General features: G+C 46.9%; 1 protein-coding gene across 2 annotated transcripts in view; it reads left to right on the top strand.

Annotated features, from left to right (window-relative positions):
- LOC135204883 (glycine dehydrogenase (decarboxylating), mitochondrial-like) overlaps positions 1 to 22,087 on the top strand; it is a 41,621-nt gene that overhangs the window by 14,492 nt on the left and 5,042 nt on the right. For both annotated transcript variants that reach the window (XM_064235117.1, XM_064235116.1), the window contains 15 exons: positions 12 to 208; positions 9,013 to 9,271; positions 10,502 to 10,585; positions 10,820 to 10,909; positions 11,169 to 11,351; positions 12,237 to 12,421; positions 12,911 to 13,112; positions 13,304 to 13,426; positions 13,996 to 14,141; positions 14,898 to 15,045; positions 15,539 to 15,628; positions 15,923 to 16,040; positions 16,644 to 16,751; positions 16,990 to 17,135; positions 17,343 to 17,542. In XM_064235117.1, the coding sequence (XP_064091187.1) occupies positions 12 to 208; positions 9,013 to 9,271; positions 10,502 to 10,585; positions 10,820 to 10,909; positions 11,169 to 11,351; positions 12,237 to 12,421; positions 12,911 to 13,112; positions 13,304 to 13,426; positions 13,996 to 14,141; positions 14,898 to 15,045; positions 15,539 to 15,628; positions 15,923 to 16,040; positions 16,644 to 16,751; positions 16,990 to 17,135; positions 17,343 to 17,507 (2,244 nt within the window). In that variant the 3' untranslated portion in view covers positions 17,508 to 17,542. The remainder of the gene's footprint in view (positions 1 to 11; positions 209 to 9,012; positions 9,272 to 10,501; positions 10,586 to 10,819; positions 10,910 to 11,168; positions 11,352 to 12,236; positions 12,422 to 12,910; positions 13,113 to 13,303; positions 13,427 to 13,995; positions 14,142 to 14,897; positions 15,046 to 15,538; positions 15,629 to 15,922; positions 16,041 to 16,643; positions 16,752 to 16,989; positions 17,136 to 17,342; positions 17,543 to 22,087) is intronic.

Here is a 22,087-nt window from a genome sequence, read left to right as displayed (position 1 = left end):
TTCTTTTTCAGACAATGGTAATATGTGCCACAGATCTCTTATCCCTCACTCTCCTCAAGCCGCCCGGAGAGCTGGGCGTGGACATAGCCGTTGGAACTTCGCAGAGGCTTGGAATTCCCCTGGGATACGGTGGTCCCCATGCTGGCTTCTTTGCTTGCAAGAACAACTTGGTTAGGCTAATGCCTGGGCGTATGATTGGTGTGACTAGGTGAGTTGAAGTCGCACAGTACGACTTTGTAAAATCTGTTTTTGTCGGCCATATTGAAATATATGTACGTAGGTCGTAACTTTATCGTTATTATTTGATTTGATACAAATAAAAATGGCTGATAGATTAACTTATACTGTATATGCAAATAAGAATAACTTAAGAAATGCAAACTGATATACAAATGCATTAGAGAGATAATTTATAAATGGTGGTCATAACTTTCTTGTTAGTATTTGTTCCGATACGTAATACAACCCTCGGTCCCTTTAACAATAGGAAGTAGCTAGCGGCAGCTGGAACGGTCGTAAGCTTCGAACAAGGGGAGAACGGTAGTTAACTGCTTGTCCGATCGTCGCGCGCCGCGCGACTGGGAGGTAAACAAACCACTTTGCTTTCGGCCGCGGGTGTGAAGGACGTGTTCGTCATCGCTCTCTGCCCGCTTCATCGTCGTATGCTTTGTTTATATTGTGTTTTCTACTAATGGTTTGTTTGACTTGAAAATGAAACTGTAAGTACAACTGTTTTCATTTTCATTACTTAATTATGAACCCTTGAATTATGTCTCGGTGCCGAGGCGGGCGCGCTCGCGCCGAGTCATGTATTTGGGCGAAAGGGTGTAATTGAAAAATGTAGTACTTTTTTTCATTATATTTTTGCCCTGTGCGTTTCGTTACCGAGAGTGTGATTGCGCTCGGCACGAACTTTTAATTTTTAATTTGTATAATAGAATGCAATGAAAGTGGATTCGCAATTGCATATTCTTTTCATTTTCATTTATTGATTGCATGAATTTAATCTGGATCAATTTCGTTCTTACCCGGGAATTGAATCCTTACGATTTTTTGATGTGAAATGAAATCGCAAGTGCAGTATTCTGTTTCATTTTCATATATATTTTATGATAGCATCATATGATTGGATCAAGTTTCCGTTCTTACCCGGGAATTGATCTTTCTCCTTTAAGTTTCTATGAAGTGAATCGCAAGGGCAGTATTCTGTTTCATTTTCATATTACTTTTCACTCGCTGTGCGGGGTGGGGAAGGCGAAGGTCTGACAGAAGTTGGTAGCCGATTCTTCGTCTTCCTTCCTGCCCCCCGCTCAGCTTCTTCATTGTATTTTATATTTGGGGTCTTCCTTGCGTTCGGGGTGGGGCATGTCTTCCCCCGTTGCGTGTTGGAACCCCTCTTACTAATCTATCTATGTTACCGCAGGTGCTACATCCGTGGGAGACGACCTTGGATGTAGATGTAGATCCTCACGAGGTTTTGTACTCGTTGTCGGGGGTGGGCGAGAGTGCTCCCGCAACGAGCCCTGTGTAACGTGTATGCATTCGTCAGAGGCGCAGTGGGTGCTGTAACGAGGACACAAGAAGTCATCGAAGTCCAGTGACTCCTTTGGTAACGGACGTCCAGTTTGTACTCGGGGTCTTCCGTCCGCTCTGGTGGGGTCTCTCCCCCCAGGCGCGAGGAAACCCCTCTAATTAACCCGACTGTTGGCTTCCGCAGGTTTGCCATCAGCGAGGACGACCCTGGGACAGGTGTGGCAGTCGCTGGGACTGCAGGGGTTGATTCACGCGTTTGCGGGTCGGCAGTGGTCACTCATGATACGTAACCACTACACAACCACAATCTCGACACCAGCATATGAGATGTCACCGCACCTGGTGTACACACCACATGTCATGTCGGTAACACCCACGGCTGCAATCCAGAACCAATTCCTGCCGTGCCAATCAGGACGGTGCCACCGCCACCTGGGTTCTTTGTATTGCCAACCCCGGACTGCCGCTGCCCAAAGAGTACCCCCCTGGACCTGCCGCCAGTGCCGAGGATGACGGTAGCTGCCGACAGGACGCCTGTCTCTCCTGTGGTACCTGCCGTGCCTGCCGTACCTGTTGCGGTCCCAGCCGCTCATTCCCTTTCAGATCAGGTGCCTGCTGCTCATTCACTTTCAGATGTTCCTGCTGTTCCTGGACCTGTTCCTGTTGTTCCTGCTGTTGGTGATGCTGCACAGTCTCAGGTCTTTCCGGACAGGTGCAGTCGGGCCCTGTTGCTTCTGGCAACTGCCCCGGCTCCCTCCTGGATGGAAGACCTGACGTCTGTCCTGCGGAGCCTGGCGAAGAAGAAGAGGAAGAGAAGAAGGTGGTCGTCGTCGTCTTCGTCGTCTTCTTCGTCGTCCGCTGCCTCTCCTTCCCTTCGACTTCTAAGGCCAAACAGCCGAAGAAGAAGAAGGTTGCCTCCTTCCCCCTAAGAAGACTCCTTCGGGATCTTCTAAGGGCCCGGCTCGCTCAGGCGAGCTGGGAGCTCTTCTGCTGGTCCTCCTGTTCCTTCTGGGAACGGGGCCCGTCGCTTCTTCTGCAAAGAAGAATCGACGGGGACCAGAGGGCACCAGCCTCGGCTGGTGCGTCCTCACCTGGTGCTAGCGGGTCTGCCGCTAAACCAGGTTCCGTCTCGGCCGCTTCTCGTTCGCGAGAAGCACCGAGTGGACGCTCTTCCAAGAAGACCGTCCAGCCAAAGTTTTGACGCCCGAGCTCAGCTCGCCGTCAAGACAGCGGCGCGGAGCAGAAGACTGGCGAGAGTCGTGCACACGACTCTCGCCAGGCCAGTGGACGCTCTCGCAGCGATCAACTGGCTGCTCGGGGCTAACGTGACGGTCGCTGATCAGCCACGGGTTGAGGCGAGGAAGGAGTCCCCGCGGCCGGCCCCGGTACCAGCCACGGCTGTACCAGCGACTCGACGCGACCGAGAGGACGCTGGCCGGTCTCGACGCGACACAGAGCCTAGCAGGTCACCCGTCCCGCCGCTCCCGATGGGACCGGGCGGAGACGGTGACCAGCTGGCAGCTCGCCTGACCTCTAGAGATCGGTCTCGACGTTCTCAGCCGAGCCAATCGCCCCAGGCGAGCGGTAAGGCTAGGCCTGCTGCTCGACCGTCACCGCGGGTTGACGATCAGCAGCAGCCCTCCACGCACGCTGGTCCTGCCAGCGAGCGAGGGGGGAGCGTCAGGTCTGCCTCTCCCATAACGGGTTGAGGCGAGGAAGGGGTCCCCGCTGGGCCGTCGGTAACCAGCCATGGCTGGTACAGCGGCTCGACGCGCCGAGAGGACGCTCGCCCGGTCTCACCGTGACAGCGAGCCTAGCAGGTCACCTGACGCCGCTCCCATCGGGACCGGGCGGGAGACGGTAACCAGCAACAGCTCGCCTGACGCTAGAGATCAGCGTCGACGTTCTCAGCCAAGCCTCTCGCCTCAGGCGAGCGGCAAGGCTAGGCATGCTGCTCGATCGCCACCGCGGGTTGACGATCAGCAGCAGCCCTCCAAGCACGCTGGTCCTGCCAGCGAGCTAGGGGGAGCGTCAGGTCTGCCTCTCCTGTACCTTCAACCTCCTCGGGCTACGCCGGGAGGAGCGAGGTACCTATAGTGATCGCGAAAGGTGCGCCGCTCGCGACCCCCGCTATGACGCCCGTATCGACCAGGCACGGTTCTAGGACCGACCAGGACCACTACGCGCAATTAGCTGGAGGCGACCGTCAGGGGTCTGCCGCTCTTCCTCCTTCTGAAGGAGGAGTATCTAGGGATCTGTTCTTGTTGGAGGGACTGGACGGTCCTACTCCGCAAGACGCGGTTACTCCCGAGATACAGAGGAATTTGCAGAAGTCATTAAGCTGATTCGTCAGCATAATGACCCTGCGGAAGGATTGGCCGCTCCCACCAGCAGAGCCCAAGTCTCTGCTCGAGTCGTTTTGGGCCCGAGAGGGAACCCAAACCGACGGTGGGTCTGCCGCGATCGGAGCTTGCCGATTCTGTCCTCGAACCTGTCTCGTCTCCGACAAGAGTCTCTCATCAAGTTCTGGCCGGTCGATCAAGCTACTTCCACCTCCTCTACTGCGACAGCGGCCTTTTCTACGTGTCTTCGGACACCGTATTTAATACTCCTTCGTCCCTCCTGAGAGGTTTCGACCTCGACGAGGACTGGAATGAGTCGGAGGACGTATCGGCTCTCTCCTGTCAGGTGTCGATCAGCCCCACCCAGACGACGTTTCACAGTGGCGGCAGACCCTTACCTACAGTGAGAGTTCGTAACCCTCCGCGGGAAAACGTTTTCTCCTGACGATACGTTTTCCCAGACTCTGAGAGGCCATCGCCGCAAGGCGATGGCTGCTCCTACTCTTCTCCAACTGCTAGTTCCACTGGGAAGGCGAGCGAGTATCCAATGCCTTCCCCATTCCCTCTCTCCTTACGGCTACGAGGGAAAGGGGAAGGATCCTACAGAGATTTCTTTGTAGGATCCCACGTTCGGGACTGCGCTACCGGGGGGACCTTCGGGTCCTACCTGACGTAAGCCCCGGTCGTTGAGGAGGATCCTGCTCCATTCTCGATTTCTACGGGAATCGAGAGGACCACCAGCCGATATCGTTTGACGAATTCGGTGGGGGTGTTTCGCAGACTGCTTAGAATTCTACGGAATTTCTAGCGCATTCAGAGTGTTTCGAGTTTTTTTTACGATCTTCAAACACTTACGCGAGACCACGGTCCAAAGTGAGCGAGACGAGAATCCCCGATATGTTTACACGATAATCGGGGAACCTCGCCTATGCTCGAATTCCTGGAATTTCTAGCATTGTGAAGAAGACTGCTGCTGAAAAGAAACTATCTCACAGAGGCGACCAACCTGGAATAGAGGAGTATCGGACGGGAATATCCAGTTTTGGCTTGAACTATCGTCTTAGTATTCTGTTCACCATTGAAGCTTTCCTTCGAGGAAGACTTCTCCTTCACTCTCTTTGATAGAGAACGAAGGTGGTCGATCTCCAATCCTTATTTTTTTTTTGTTTTCTTGAAGGAAAGAATTTTAGGATGGAGATCGTTTGTTCAGAATCCTACAAATACTACTACGTATATTAAGCCTCGCGACCTGATTCTGCTAAGCAGTTTGACTTGTCCGAGGGGTAGGCGCATATCCTAGTTATTCTACGGATTGCGACTTAGACGAGAAGTATTCTAATTGAACTGCAACTCGGGGGGTTGCCTGCAACCTCCCAGGAGTTTCAGTTTCAATTTTATATACTTATGGTTTTTTGTCACGACAACACCATTTCAACTTTTATATTTATCGAAATTCGTTTCGCCTAAATATAATTGCCCGAGCATAACTTTTATGCTCGGTAGTTCTAGCCGAACGCATTCCTTCGTGGAATAATTGGATTACCTGGCAACTCAGGATGACGAGTCAGCAGGCTCAACCACTGCGTATTGAACTGCCTCATAGCAGCTCAGTATCAGCTGGGCCTCCGAGATTCACGGTCATGTATGTCTCTCTCTCCCCTGCTTGATTGACTACCGAACCGTATCTCTGCCTAACAATCATGGACTTAGGTCTCTGATTAACGGGATTCTCGCAATAATGAAGGACCATCTACTGCGGTGACGCTGGATTCCATCGCCTTCGACATTGCGAGAATTTTCAACAGAGATATCTCTTGGACTCTTTCATCTTTCTGTTTACCGCACGGTAAGAAGTCTGTACAAGTCTCCCGCTGCATCGACTGCGATAATGCGAATGATTTTGCAGACATCTGAGTTTGTCTTCAAAATATCTCGTATTCGTAGGTGTACAATTGTTCATTGTTCAACCCGAATTACAAGATGTGTCAGAAGACATCGCCTACTCTCCGACCTGACAGCTCTACCTCCAAATGTTCAGCCCATGAGAAGCAGTTCTTCAGGCGGCTTTCACCTGTGTTTTCATTACCGAAGAACGCCCCGCTTTCATTGCAACTACGACTTCTCACCGGACAGCAATGAAATAGCGGGTAGCGTTTTCAGTCATTTGTAAGCACAGGTTATAATCTTGAGATCCTTCTCTCGATTCATATGCGAAGACGTAGGTTGCATTCAATATCTACCTTCGTCTTCAACGGTACATAGTGTTGTTTTTTTCTCCTTAGCTGAGATTCAACAAACATGAGATGTTTTACCTTCAGGGACCTCGGTCTCTAGAAGGCAATTGACTTTCGCCTGTTGGGTACATGCCTTAAGAGAATCATCACCTCGCTGTCCGGCATTGGTGACAAACAATACATCATTTGTTTGGTCTCTCGGCATAAACCCTTTAAAGGCGAAGGTCACGTGACTTACTCGATGCTTTGACAACTTGCCTCCTACCGAACGCAGTCAGTCGGCAGCTGTCAGAGCGCCCGAGTCAGTTACGAATTACGCTGTTGACTTAGTTCGGTTGTTACACAGCAACCATTACATTCGTTTTAATAGCTTGTCACAGTACCCATACCATTGACACCCACCTGGAGTGTCGGTGTCCCTATCCCACTACCGAGAACTTCGCTGCATGGGGATAGGAGGATGCGAGAGACTTCGTTGCTAACGACAGACCAGTATGGGTACTGGACATCACCGAAGTAGAGAGAGGGATAGGTCATGCGACTATTTCCTTCTTTTCCTCTGAGAAATTTGCATGACTTCTCCTGCGAAGTCAGGCACCCAGGGGATGGGATCCGTGACGCTCGATTTCGTACCGAACTTCGTAGCGAAGACTCAGAACCCTTCGGTCCCTGACGATTGGTTCGAGTCGTTCACAATCCCTCCCTAATGGACTTCACCGCCTTCGATGCGAAGGAGATGCTGCCTTGTCCACAAGAACTTCTCCTTGCCGCAGGTACTGAAGGCAGGGGTCTGGTCCAACCAGACCACATGCCCTTCCTTCTACCTTCGGGATATTGCCCACGGTCCTTGGATCTTTTTCCTTGGGACCCGTGGGTGGCTGCTCAACACGTTGTGTAGCGAACCCAGACCCTCGCAGGCTGAACAGCATCGAGTCCTAGTGTGACCGTAAGAATGGATGGTGAATGAGAGTGTGACTGGCTCCTCTTCCCATCTTTTTCTTCTCTACCTGTGGTTAGAGGGACACGGTCGTCACCCTGCTGGATAAGGACAAGATGCAGGTGAGCTACTCAACAGAGCCCCCATCCTATCCCTTTCACTAGGGATAGAGCGTATATCCACCACTTCCTCCAACAGGGGGAGGAAGTGGATGCCAGCTTGAGACAACCCATACTTTATGTTGCCTCTTGCAAACAGGAACAAGTTCTTGCTTGCTGGTACGAAGAGATACGCTTGCCTCTCTCTTAGTACTCGGCCCAGAGGTCTGACCATTGATCCTGCGGTGCACACCCCGATCATCGACAGAGGCTTGGATCCCTCCCTGGGGCGCTCTTACGACCAGGGAGGCATTCCAGTATGGACGAACACCAGTCTGTTCATCAAAAAGACTCAGATTTCCTCCCACCAAGAAGTGAGTCTTCCTATTGTTAAAGGACCGAGGGTTTGTATTACGTATCGGAACAAATGACAATTTGTCGAAAATTGCATTTTTCCTAACTATACAAACCTGAGGTCCTTTAACATAAAGTCCCTCCTCATGCCACCCCTCACTCTGCGTATTTTGCATGGGCCAAAAGCAAAGTGATTTGTTTACCTCCCAGTCGCGCGCGCGCGACGATCGACAAGCAGTTAACTACCGTTTCTCCCCTTGTTCGAAGCTTACGACCGTTCCAGCTGCCGCTAGCTACTTCCTATTGTTTAAAGGACCTCAGGTTTGTATAGTTAGGAAAAATGCAATTTTCGACAAATTGTCATTTTAATTACATATATTAGAAATGAAAATGGCTAATTTATAAATGGTAAGGTATTTCGTACATATGAATAATTTGAATATTATTTGAACTATTACAAATGAAAATATCAGATAAATATTTGTATATAAATGAAAATAGTTTAAGATAGGTTTAAAAATTTAGAAACACCACTACTATTACAAATTTATCAGGAAAATACTACATAAATGACAAGGTATTTCGGAGGAGCTGTCCAGCGTCGTAGAAAAGTAGATGGATGATAAATATATAGAATTTAGTTGATATTGAGAAATGCACAGTACTTTAGATTATCATATAATTATATACTACGTATACTCTGTTTTTTTTATCTGTCCATCCGCCTGTGGTGTTTTCGCATGGTAATAATTTACTGTATGTGAATTACACCATTAACATTCTAAAAAGGATATTATTTAAAGCCCTGAACGCAGTGTTACCATGCGCAAACAGCACAGGCGGATGGACAGATGAAAAAAAACAGAGTATAGTCTATCCTTTTCAATTTTGTAGTGATACACAGTTGCTTGTTTCTCTTTTTGAATTTGTATTGGCATGTGTATAAGTATACATGTACTCTACATGGATTTGTGTATGCATAAACTTTATCTGCTATGTATTCATTTACCTTGGTGGTGGTATTTTGTAGATGCATGTCCAGTGCTTTTCGTAGATTTTTCAAATCTTAAGTAGTAGTGCATTTTGCATTGCCTTTCATTTAGATGATGATTATTTCAATTCTTATTAGGCAGTCCCTGGTTATCCGGTGTTATGGTTTTAGTGGTGAAAATTTGCAAATTTTGGTGCTGATTACCGGTTATTGGTGCTGATAATAGAGTATCGGTGCTACTACATAATTAACAGAAGAACCATTAACCAGTTGTCGGTGCCAATAAGTCCCGAAAATTGCCGGTTTTCTGTTATTGGTGGCTTTAACTTATCATCATGTTGTTCGAACGGAACCCCCCACAGATAACCGGGGACTGCGTGTATTGATAGACTTTATTTAGAAATTGCTCGTACAGTACTTGCGCATAGCCCGTCCTTCTCTCAAAAACATTCTCATAATTGGTATTATCAGCTCTTATCTTGACCTTTGACCCCGTTTGTACGTGACCTCGCTTGCCTTGTAGGGATGCAAATGGAAAGGACTGTTTCCGGTTGGCTCTGCAGACTCGCGAACAGCACATTCGCCGAGACAAGGCCACCAGCAATATCTGCACGGCTCAGGCCCTGCTGGCGAACATGTCGGCCATGTTTGGAGTTTACCATGGTCCCGAGGGCTTGAGGAACATAGCCAACCGTGTGCACAATGCCACTATTGTCCTCGCCCGAGGGCTGCAGGGGTCAGGCCATACCATTGACAATGAGTGCTACTTTGACACGTTGAAGGTATATTAATTTGGTGAACTTTGACTTGATTTTTTTTATTCCCCCACATCACCACCTGAGCAGGGGAGCTCTTGTTCAGTCTTGTCTCCGTTAATAACAGTACTACTTGTGTATGTCACAATCCTCATTGTATCTGTCGCAATATACACTTCAGACTTGTGTCTGAAAGGGGAAGCCTTTGTAATGAATGTTAGTATTACCTATGTGTGTTCCATCTTCATAATCTCATCTGTTACCTAGAAGTATTTCATTACAAATTACCATATGTGTAGACTGTCAGTTTAGCTCATAATTTCACTTATGATCATATAAATTCTCTTGTTATTATAATGTAAGAGGTTTCATCATCATCTGATCATTATTCCCTGCTACGATATGATCAAGGTACCGTTACCATGGCTAGCATTCTTATCAACTTAATCCGGTAGCTGTAAAAATTGACAAACTAGGATTAGAAAGATAGTTTAGGTTATGCCTGAGATATCTCAGTAACAGGTGGTATTGAAAGAAATCCAGCTTCTTCATTTACCTTATTTGTAGGTAATGGTAAGGTTTATCCTCATAGAATGAGGAAGCAGTTAATTAAGATTTTTTTTCATGTATGTAATAAATGTTGGAATCGTTTTCCTTTTCATGTCGCACTCTATTTCGAGTAATTGTGGAAGCAAATTGATATAGGCATGTGAACATTAACAAGTATGTATCTTACTATCAAAGAACATTTTTATTAGTGTAGATTATGAATACAGGGTTAATCTGCCAGTCATAATCTTAATATATGGGATTTTTCATGAATATGATCCACTGTAGTTAGCAGTGATTGGGGTGAAATAATCTCAGATTATTGACAGGACAGTCAGTTCCTCAGGTAAGCCTTTAATTCTCTGATCCTAAATTTGAGGCTAAATTGACCCTTTAGATTACGCTGTCTCAACTATACCATAGGCACCCAGTTTTCGAGTCTAAAGTCCCGTAAAGAGGAATCAGGTGATTGGACGTTAATTTTCTCTATGCTTGTCAATCCTGATTTTGCATCTTGGGTTTTCAAACTGTTGCTAGTATCCCAAGTTTATGAAGCATGTTTAGCCTGGTAAATTTTAAGTTATTCAAGTATCTGTATTGCAGAATGTATTTTAAGGCCAAAAAAGGAACTATGTACAAAAAGGAAATTCACTATGCAAAGATCTTTGTTGTACGATTTTGCTGACTCTTTGCTGACTTGTTTTGAAGGTGAATGCTACCCTGGCCACGAGTGAGATCAGGATGAGGGCCCAGCAGAAGCAGATAAACCTCCGTTACTATCGAGATGATACCGTAAGTTTTGATGAATTGTTATTGGTTTTAATGAATGACTGATGGTTTTAAACTTAGTGATATAATCTATACAAAAATATCTGTGCCCTGTAGTTTGTTATACTAGAACTTTTTATCATTAATATGTAATCAGACGTTATTTTATATTACTTTTGTACAACAAGACCCTTAGATTACTACATTATTGTCTGCATAGTGAGAATTGTAAGCAAGATAAATATCAATTACTTTCAGGTCGGAGTTGCTTTGGACGAAACCATTGAGAAGGAAGACCTCGATGATCTGTTCTGGGTATTTAACTGCAAAAATACAACGGCTGACAAGGTACCAAATTTTATAAAGAATTTAGTGTTTGAAGGTAATAGGAAAGACAGAAAGAAGAGAGCAGTTATGAGAAAGAAAAAATTAGAGAAATAGATAGATAGATATATTAGTAAATTAGTCATATATCTAGTAATTTGTATACATGTTTAAATATTATAGGTTGAAATATTTGTAGTTTCAGTCCCTAAATCCCCTGCTATAGTTTGCTAGCTGAATCTAGCACTCTTAACGGTTAAAACCTTCTGTGGCTTACAAACAGATAGCAGCAAACATGGGAGACACGACGCCAAAGGAACACATCTTGAACAGCAGTTTCGTCAGGACCTCAAAATACCTGACGCACCCCATCTTCAACACCCACCACTCGGAGGCCCAGCTCGTACGTTACATGAAGATCCTGGAGAACAAAGACGTTTCCCTCGTCCACTCCATGATTCCATTGGTAAGTTGGATGATGGAGTTGCTTCAAGGTGGACTGTACTGACGTTCCTCTACATTAAAGACATTATGCAAATTATGGTAATATGTACAGTGAAGTACGGCATAGTTTCAATTTACGATTACGGTTGTTCGTATCTCTGAAAGTTCGCATTGAAAGTTTGTAAGTAGAGGAGCTTCTGTATTTGATTATGACATGCTTAAATTCTAAAATTTATTATGAATCATAGAATGAACTGTTGGTAGTGATAATAAATAATGATTATCATTTAAGCAACTAACAGCCACTAATGGTTGTATTTCAAAAGTTGGACCGTTTTCAGGTGTTTTGCAAATTTGAATAATTAATGCAGTCCTTTTTATAAAAAGAAAATTAAAATGCCTTGCAGAACAAATCAAAATGATTATTAACATGTTAAGCATAGTCTATGGTTGAATATAAACTAACTTGTAACCTAAACTTTGAGACGATTGTGAGTTTTGGTACTGGTCAGGAAAATGAAGACAGCATGAATAGGTATCAATTTTAGCGTTTCAGCCTGTCTTAAACTGATAATTATGAAAATTGGAATAAAAGGCCCTTTGCTTTATTGCTTTAACACTATAGACAGCATGAATTGACATTAATATGTGCTTAGAGCCTTTCTTAAACTGACATCCATTACAAAAACTGGTATAAAGCCCCTTTTCCTTATTGTCTCAACACCCTGTCTTCATAAGGTTCCAAAGTCACACAGAAAACATAATGGAGGAATTTTAATGTACCCCTGGCTTCATTGTCTCAACACCCTGTCTTTGTAAGGTTCCAAAATCACACAGAAAAGGTAATACAGGAAATTTTATGCAATGTAAAAATGACACTCATTAAGCACACCTTTTCCTTTTTCAGGGTTCCTGCACGATGAAACTGAACAGCACCACAGAAATGATGCCCTGCAGTTTCCCCCACTTTACGGAAATTCATCCCTTCGTTCCTCCAGAGCAGGCACTCGGATATCGTCTCTTGTTTGAGGAACTGGAACATGACCTTTGTGAGATCACCGGATATGACAAGATATCGTTCCAGCCAAACAGGTACCTGAATGGGGTCCTTTGGTAGGCTTAAGTACAGCAGTTGGTTAAAGTGTTATTGAAGTTCTACAAAAAGTACAGTAGTAATTTTAGAGTTGTCCACCTGTTTATTCTTTTACTTTTGAATGTACTATTTCAATTCTTGGTGATTTTGTAATTTTTTTGTGAGTGGATGCTAGCCCAACTCTGACTTAAAATGTCTTTAAGATCAGGAAAAACATTACCTGACTTGTCACTGGACCGGTAAACACAGTACAATATGACGTTTAAAAAAGCTAACCAGAAAATTTATCTTCATGTGAAGAAGCATGACCTAATTTGTCCTTGAACCTGAAAACAGAGTATAACGTAAAATAAGTTAAACCCAAAATTCATCTCTAGCCTGACCCTAACTTAAAAGTTCTTTAAATATGGAAAAATGTTACCAAACTTGCCACTTGACCAAAAAATGAGAGTAACATGAAAAACCCTAACCCCAAACTATATCTCCAGCGGTGCTCAGGGAGAATATGCAGGACTCCGTGCCATCATGTCCTACTTGGACGCCAAGGGTGAGGGTCACCGTAATGTTTGTCTCATTCCCACCTCTGCTCACGGAACGAACCCTGCCTCTGCCCAGATGGCCGGTATGAAAGTCGAGTCAGTCAACGTCAATAAAGAGGGATCTATAGACTTCAGACATCTTGTAGCCAAGGTTATTCATCATCCAGTTCTATTCAGCATTTGAAATAAGACTTTATGTATTCCTCTTATGGTATATTAAGTACCTTTTAAGCTTATACCTGTAGCCAAGGTCACTTCTCGGCTCGTTTCAGTCATTATTTGTAAAAATGATAAGTTTGAGTATTCCTCGTTCAGTCTCAAGTACCTCCGAATCTTTCCCAGATTGAGAAGCATCGTAAAAAAAAAAAATCGGCCTGTTTGATGATCACGTATCCTTCAACCAACGGCGTTTTCGAGGACAACGTCAAGGACGTTTGCAACATGGTCCACGAAGCTGGAGGACAGGTACGTGGGATTTTTTCTTCTTCGTACGTGAATCATGACAATTTTGATTATACTGTTGATATCTACTTGTGAATAGTACAGTAATGTAAAATAGATTTAGTATGTTGTACAGTGAGTTGTACTGTGCTTTATGTACCCTTTAGTAGTTATCAGTCATTTGGAGAACATGGTAGCATAATATTATACTCTTTGAAAGGAAGGTTATCTTAAACTTTTTAAGTGTAATTATGGAATTCAGGACCAGCAGAAAAAGACTGCAGTATTTGTACTTTTATTATGAATTAAGTATTTCTCTCCCTCCAATAATTGGTATAATATAACTTCTTTACATATGTAGATATGCTGCTTTCTATTGTGTTAGGGCTTAAAATCTCACTTTTTCATGACATCCCCCAAATTACCAATCGTATAGGCCTGTGAGCTGGTATTATACAAATGAAGCAAAATTAAAACAAAAGATTTAGCGTCTCTGTTGCATTTAGTCAAGTATAAATCTTCTATAAAAGTTCATTTTGCTTCTCAAGAAGAAATCGAAGCCTGCAGATGAATAATCGATTCAAACATCGCAGGTATACCTTGACGGAGCCAACATGAACGCCCAGGTGGGTCTCTGCCGTCCGGGAGACATCGGATCTGACGTTTCCCATCTGAACCTTCACAAGACCTTTTGCATCCCCCACGGAGGAGGAGGACCTGGAATGGGGCCCATTGGAGTGTAAGGAATGATTTATGTTTGGGTTTTTGGGGTGATATCATCAGAACTCATTATCATCTAAAATTCTGACATTCATGTTTTTCCTATGATTTATCTTCCAAAAATCTTTGCTCATCTCCAGCCTTCATTCTCGTTCCCTGTAGAGGTATATGTCAGGACACCTCACACTCACATGGTGCACTGTAGGCATTACTTAATGGCTTTTGCAGCATCCTTTCGACCCCCAGCTGCAACCTCTTTCATTCTTTTTACTGCACCTCTGCTCATATTCAATTTCATCAGACTCTCCACCCTCTCCTAACAATTGATTCATAAAGCCACAGTGAGGTTTTCCTCCTGTTACACCTTTCAGCACTGAATGACCTCATAGATCCTAGTGGTTGGCCTTTGGCCTAGATTGTATACTGTGTTTTACTATTCTCACTGTTTTCGGCCAAGTTGGTCTATGTATTGTGGAACTTCCGTCAATTTCCTTGTGGTATTTTGTATCCTATCCTTCCATCTGACCTCTAATATCCGTCTTTAAGCTTAATTCCTAAATAGGCAATCATCAACGTCCATATTTATGAAGACTGTCGGTTTTAGAATGCTTGGGTAATGTAGACCATAGATGTTTAGAATTGTTGAACCCTGTAAAATGTAAAATATACTGTGCTTTAACTTGCAGTAATGTATCTATGTATTTTATAGTTAAAAAAATGTAGACACAGGCATTTTGAGTTGTCTGACCCCAAAATGTTATGCTTTAACTTCCAGAAAGCGACACTTGGAACCGTACTTGCCCAGTCACCCCATTGTTGACCCCATGGCCCTGATGAAGAAGCGTGCCCGCAGCTTTGGCGTCGTATCTGCAGCCCCTTACGGCTCTGCTGCCATCCTCCCCATTTCCTGGGCTTATGTGAAGGTGGGAACGTGATTTGTATCTGTTCAAATTACTTATTAGAAGTTGCAATAGAATAGTCAGGAAGTTTTGACTTTATTGTAGTATGTTCCTGCCATCTTTTGATTTTGTTCAGCCTTATCCTTCTTTCAGAGCAGTTATAAGTGTGTCTTGAGGATTTCTTTTTCCTAAACAATTACAAGCCTTTATTCTTTACATAGATGCTAAATCCCTTTGTAAAGAATTGCTTTTAAAATTTTCTCTTTGTTCCTACACAAGAACATTTGTTCTTCACATAGGGTTTTAGTTTATATGTAAAGAACATAGGTTTGTACTGTATGAAAAATGCAAATCACATTTAAAATCTGCCATTTTATCAAAGAATATTCCTCCTTTCTTGTGACATTCTCTTGCCATATCCTTTCAGAGCAGTTATAGGTAATATATGTCCTAAAAAGACTGTCGCTCTTGTGGTGCGTAAGAACTTGCACATTTATTCTGTACATAATTTCTTCAGATGATGGGTCCCAAAGGCCTCCGGGAAGCTACACAGGTTGCCATCTTGAATGCAAACTACATGGCCAAGCGACTTGAAAAACACTTCAAGGTGAATTCAGTTTCTTGTTGGATTTTTTTGCATTTTTGCTTAATAAATTGTTGATTTTTATCATAGCTACATTTCAAAGATAATGTCAGATTTTTACTGCTTTAGTTGTTAGAATTACAGGATACCTTAGTTTTTGTGGCTAAGTTGAAAAGACCAACATAATCGTTTTGAGTCGGAATCTCTGTAAATTGATTCAAATTTTGAATTCAGTAGCATGTCATTTAGTACTTTGATAGCCACTCAACATAGTTCCAATATTATAAAACTTTATTCATATTAAACTTTCCTCCGTAGGTACTGTATACAGGTAACTGCGGCTTGGTAGCTCACGAGTTCATCCTGGACATGAGAGACTTCAAGAAAACTGCTGGAATAGAGGCAACAGACATTGCGAAACGTCTCCAGGATTACGGTAAGGCTGATTCTGATTTTATTGCAGTTTTTCTTGTTTGAAATTCTGTCTACAGTGTACTGTAGAAGGCTCACTCTAATTATTAGTTGGGGTTGATTACTTGATCATGTAGAAGCTTTGGAAATGTTGATTTCAACTTGAGTGTAGTTTTCCCTGATCAAAACTATCTACAGCATACTGTAGAAGGCTGAGGCCTGATGGATTGATTATGTAGAAGTTTGTAGTACTACGTATTACAACTGCCCTTTTGAAATTGTAAGGCTGGGTTGCTGGTTCTCATAATCTTACAAAAATTTACCATAGAAAGTTTAGCTTTATATTTGTAGGGAGGGAACAAAATCACATAGAATGTATTGTAATTCTTCTGTAAAATATCTGTTTAGCTGTCAAGGTCTTCTTTAGTTTGAAGAGAAATATGATTCTGCCGTCTCAGTAAATTGATTTGTAAATCCTGATTGGTTCCCAAGTCAAATGTAGCCCAGAAAATATAGTATAGTTTTTGTTTAGTAACTTGTAAAAGTGCTTCTTTAAAGAATAAAGGTTGAAGTATGGTAATGAGAATCTTATTTGCGTCTTTAAACTAAAACTTTAAAATTCTTCTAGGTTTCCACGCACCAACGATGTCCTGGCCCGTAGCAGGAAGCCTCATGGTTGAACCCACGGAATCCGAAGACAAGGCGGAACTCGACAGATTTTGTGATGCCATGATTAGTAAGCATGTGGATGAAATTTGATGCTATAAAAAATTTGTGTTCCTGTATTTTTATTACTAAGTGGAGTTATTTTTCTATTGGTAAATTAAATACATTGTTCCATGCAAGATTGCATTAAGTGTTTGCACATACATAATTTTATTAGCTGTTTCCATTTTAATCTATATAATTAGATTCTTAAAAGTTCCGTGACATGTCGTGAACTTTAGAGAACTGAGCTGACATTTCATTGACAGTGATTCGTGAGGAAATTCGTGACCTGGAAGAGGGCAGATCCGACCCAGCGTGCAACCCACTGAACATGTCTCCACATCCTCTAATCACAGTCGCATCATCATCCTGGGATCGACCTTATTCCCGGGAACAGGCTGCATTCCCAGCGGTAATACTTTAGTCCGTTGGTAGTTTAGGCCTATATTAGTGGGTTACATGTGATAAATAACAGTATAGTATAATAAATTAATGAGCATATCCTTACAAACGATTTGCCTTTTGGGGGGGTGCGCCATCATTGCACCTCGTGCTGTACTGTAGGCATTACTTAAAGGTCTTTTGAGTGTTCATATATTACTTCTTACATCTCTTTCAGCCGTTCATTCGCCCCGAGTCCAAGTGGTGGCCAACGGTTGGACGCATCGACGACATTTACGGAGACCGCAACCTGGTGTGTACCTGCCCGCCAATGGAAGCATATTGCTCGCCCTTTGACGAGGACTCCGATGGGCAAGAGGAAGTAAAGGCTGCATCAGCCTAGGTGCTTCAAAACTCTATATATCCCTACGTAAAGTTGTAAGTGATGTTTGTGTAAAAGTTGCACGTAGTGTTTGTATGAGTAAGGGATTTTTTCCCCAGTTTATTTTTTAATTGAGTAAAATTAATCCTTTACCAGAGTAAAAATACATAGAATAAGTAAGGATAAGTGTGCAAAGAAATTAACACATCCTAATCACAATATGAACACTCAGTGTCAAGCTAATATAAATTGACATTGTTCCGACACGGCATACAAACCTTCGGTCCTTTTACAATAGGAAGGTACTAGCGGCAGCTGGATAGGTCGTAAGCTTTCGAACAAGGGGTTCGGTAGTTAACGGCCCCTGTTGTCCGACAGACCGCGCTTGCGCGCGACTGGGAGGTAAACAAATCACTTTTGCTTTCGGCCTCTGCGGTGGATGGACGTGTTGTTCGACGCTCTCTGCCCGCTTCTCGCGTCGTTTTTGCTTTCTTAAGTTATTTGGTTGTAATTGTGTGTGAAAGAGTTATTGTAAGTACAATTATTCTCTTTTTTCATATTAATTGCTACCTCAATTAGTTATTATGATGGAATCTCCTCGCCTCGCTACCCCACGGAGACTTTGCCCGGGTATCGAAGGGCGTAAATGCGGGAAGTTCAGATCGTTCCCGGAGATTGACCCTCATCTTTTTATGTGCTCGGTGTCGGGGGCGCGAATGCACCCGAGCCGAGCCCTGTGATGTGTGTAATGATTGGTCGGAGGCGCAGTGGACTTTGTATGAGGGCAGGAAGAAACGAAGGCCTGCAAAGGAGTCGTCGGAAAGCTCTCCCGCGACTCCTTTGGTGACGGACACTTCGTCTTCTTTCCTGCCGCCCGCTCAAACCTTCCATGTCTCGCGCCTTCCCCTTCGGGGGGGGGGGGGTGTCCTAGGTCCTCCTTCTCTTCCCCTGACTTGTCGAGTGTGGAGGAGGGCGCTAGATACCCTGACGTCCAGTTGTACTCTGGGTCCTCTATCCGTTCGTCTTCTCGGGCGACGGGCGTAGAGGATCCCTCCCCCTAATCACCCGACTTTTGCCTCCCTCAGGTGCGGTTGCCGCGAAGGATGACCTCGGACAGGTGTGGGCATCGTTGGGGTTGCAGGGCGTGCCGAGTGTCCAGGGGCTGCTCTACCATCTCGCTGGCGCCGTGGCGGTCACCCATGCAACGGTCTCGACCACCACCACGACCCTTACAACACCTGGCTACGCTTCACCTCCTCACCTGGTGTACACCCAGCACGCGGTCTCTGTGACACCCACTACATCGGTGCAGGGCGTCGCCGTAACTCGGGGGAGTGTGATGCCGCCACCTGGGTTTGCCGTGCTGCCGCGACCGGACTTCGTGTGTCCGAAGAGCTCGCCCCTGGACCTCCCACCGGTACCTAGGATGTCTGTGCCGCTGGTTCGACCACCTGTACCGCCCACACAGTCTGCCGTACCTGCCGTGACCACCGCTGCTGTACCTGTACCTGCTCCTGCTGTCTCGTCTGCCCGTCCTGTGATGCTCGCACCCTGCTGATGTTGTTCCTGTTCCTGGCGCCGCTGCTCCCGATGCTGGTCTGTTCGGACAGGTACGTCCGGGCCCTGTGCTTCGGCAACAGCAGCCCCGGCTCCGTCCTGGATGACAGATCTGACGTCGGTCCTGAGGAGGTTGACGAAGAAGAAGAAGAGAGGAGGAAGGTGTCGTCGTCGTCTTCATCGTCTTCTTCGTCGTCGTCGTCGTCTGCCGCCTCTTCCCCTTCTTCTTCTAAGGCTCCCCCGCCGAAGAAGAAGAAGGTCGCCTCCCCCCCCCCTAAGAAGTCTCCTTCAGGAACTTCTAAGGGCCCGTCGCTCTGGTGAGACGGGGGGTTCTTCCGCTGTCGCCCTTGCTCCTTCGGGAGCAGGACCGTCTCTTCTTCCCGCAAGGAAGAAGACTACGGGGACCAGAGGGGTGCCGGCTAACACCGGCACTTCCTCACCTGCTGTCAGTGGTTCGCCACAGCAGCAGGGTCCGGCTCGGCCACTCGTTCGCGAGAGGTACCGAGTGTACGGTCGCCTACCAGCGACCGTGCAGCCAGGAACCAGACCTCTGAGTCCGCTCAGCGTCAGGTTCACGGCACGGAGCGGAAGACTGGTGACAGCCGCTCACGCGACTCTCACCAGGCCAGCTCTCGCTCTCGCGGCGAGCAGCTGGCTACCCGGGCGGAACGTGACGGTCCATGACCGCCACGGGCTGAGGCTGGGAAGAGGTCCCCCCGTTCGCCGGCACCAGCCACGGCTGGTACCAGCGAACTGACGCACCGTGAGGATACGCACCGATCTCACCGTGACAGTAGAGCTCGCCGGTCGCCTGACCGTCGCTCTCACAGAGAGCCATCGGGTACGGCGACCAGCACCAGCTCCTCTGACACACGAGACCGGGGCCGCTGTTCTCGGTCCAGCCGTTCTCCACAGCGAGACGGCTCGACTAGGTCTGCAGCTCGATCGCCACCCGCGGGTTTTGGCGATCGCCTGCAGTCCTCCAAACCCGCTGGTTCGACCAGCGAGCGAGGAGAGAGGCGTCAGGGTCGTTCCTCTCCCATACCTTCAACCTCCTCAGGTTATACCGGGAGGGGCGAGGTATTGAGGAGTGATCGTGAGGGGTGCGCCCCTCAGGATCCCGCCACCGCGTCGTACACACCAGGCTCGGTTCTCGGACCAGCCAGGTCGTACGCACAGGTGGTTGGAGGAGACCGAGAGGGGGCTGTCGCTGCTCCTCTCCTTGAGGGAGGAGGGTCTCGGGAGGTGCTCCTGTTCGAGGGACTGGACGGTCCAACTCCACAGGATGCAGTCACTCCTGAGATCCAGAGGAACTTTGCCGAGGTTATTGCGCTGATTCGTCAGCACAACGACCTCGGGGAAGGATCGCCGCTCCCACCATCCGAGCCCACGTCCCGGCTCGAGTCGTTCTGGGGCCCGAAGAGGGAACCCAGACCGACGGTGGGTTTGCCGCGGTCGGAGCTTGCGGACTCAGTGCTGGACCAGGTTGAATCGCTTGTCTCCGGACAAGACGGTTCGCTCAAGTCTGGCAGGTCGAGCAAGCTGCTTCCACCTCCTCTGCTACGACAGCGGCGGTTTTACGTGCCATCGGAAGACCCGATGCCGCCCAAACAGGTGAACCCGGGAGTTAGCCAGGCTGACTCCGGGTGTGTTCTCTGCAGCAGCTCCTGTCCGAGAACCTGTGGTTCTCGCAGCAAGAGGCACTCGGCCTGGAATCTACCGCCATGGCAGCTTTCCAGGCCGTCTCCTGGCTAGATCTGTGGTCCCTCACAGTATCTAAGGTCGCAGCCAACTCCGGGGGAATTTCTCCCGAAGATGACTCGGCCTTCAGGAGACTTTGCCAGTCTGGAGGAAGAGCCATCTCCTTCCTTGCCCACAGACGGTGAAACTGTGGGCCAACCTGGTTCTCCGACGAAGGGACGCTGTCCTTACTCGGGTTTCCAGGCGGCCGGGCGTGAAGCGGCGTTGGGACTTCGAAACGGACCTCTACGGAGTTCCACGTCTCTCTTCCCCAGGAGAGATGGTGGACGCTGCGGTGGACAGACGGCGCACTGACGACAGTGGACCGTCTGGTTCACCAGGCAGTCTCGAAGGCTTCTGGCAGCCTCGACTGCGGCCAAGTCTAAGAGCTCGGCTAGCGCTTCCTCGGCGCTAAGACGGTTGCTGCGTCGAAGCCGTGGGGAATGACTCTGTCTTCTTCGACTTCTGGCAAGGGGGGCCGTAACCAGCCCTCCCTCCCAGCCCTCCTCTCCCGTGGGAGGCTCTGGGAAGAAGTCGAAGAAAGGGGGAAACGCTAGGGACGGCGTTCCCCCTCACCTGCTGCCTTGTTCCCAAAAAGTGAAAAAAACTTGGGGGGGTGCTGGCCAGCCATTGGGCAACAACTTGGCAGCGCTACGGCGCCGAGACCTGGAATTGTAGATGTCCTTCGAAGGGATATCTATTACCCTTCGATTCTCGGCCACCCCTCACCTCCAACCCGGTCCAACAGCAGTCGTACGTTCCAGGGTCATCGAAGGACGTAGCACTGAGACAGGAGATCAAGACCATGCTGAGCAAGAGAGCTGTAGAAATCGAAATCAGTCACGGATCAGTCACCGGGCTTTTACAGTCGACTCTTCCTGGTGGAAAGTCTACGGGAGGCTGGCGCCCGGTGATAGATCTCTCTCCCCTGAACCGGTTTGTTCGCCAGACCCGGTTTCACGATGGAGACGGCACGCTCAGTGCTCGACTCCATCAGGGAGAACGATTTCATGCTTTCAGTGGACTTGAAGGATGCGTATTTCCAAATACCCATTCATCAGTCCTCCAGAAAGTACCTCCGCTTCATCCTCGACGGGACGGTGTACCAGGTTCAGGGCACTTTGCTTCGGTCTCTCAACCGCCCCACAGGTGTTCACGCGAGTGTTTCACTCTGGTGTCTGCTTGGGCCCATTCGCACGGGCATACGTCTGATGAGGTATCTCGACGATTGGTTAGTCCTGGCGAGCTCCCGCTCGCAGTTGCTACAGGACAGGGAGATCGACTGCTCGAGTTCTGTCGCGATC

The sequence above is a fragment of the Macrobrachium nipponense genome, chromosome 47 (genome assembly GCF_015104395.2).
Source record: "Macrobrachium nipponense isolate FS-2020 chromosome 47, ASM1510439v2, whole genome shotgun sequence".
Classification (NCBI taxonomy): Eukaryota; Metazoa; Arthropoda; class Malacostraca; order Decapoda; family Palaemonidae; genus Macrobrachium; species Macrobrachium nipponense.
This window is presented reverse-complemented; position numbering and strand designations above follow the sequence as displayed.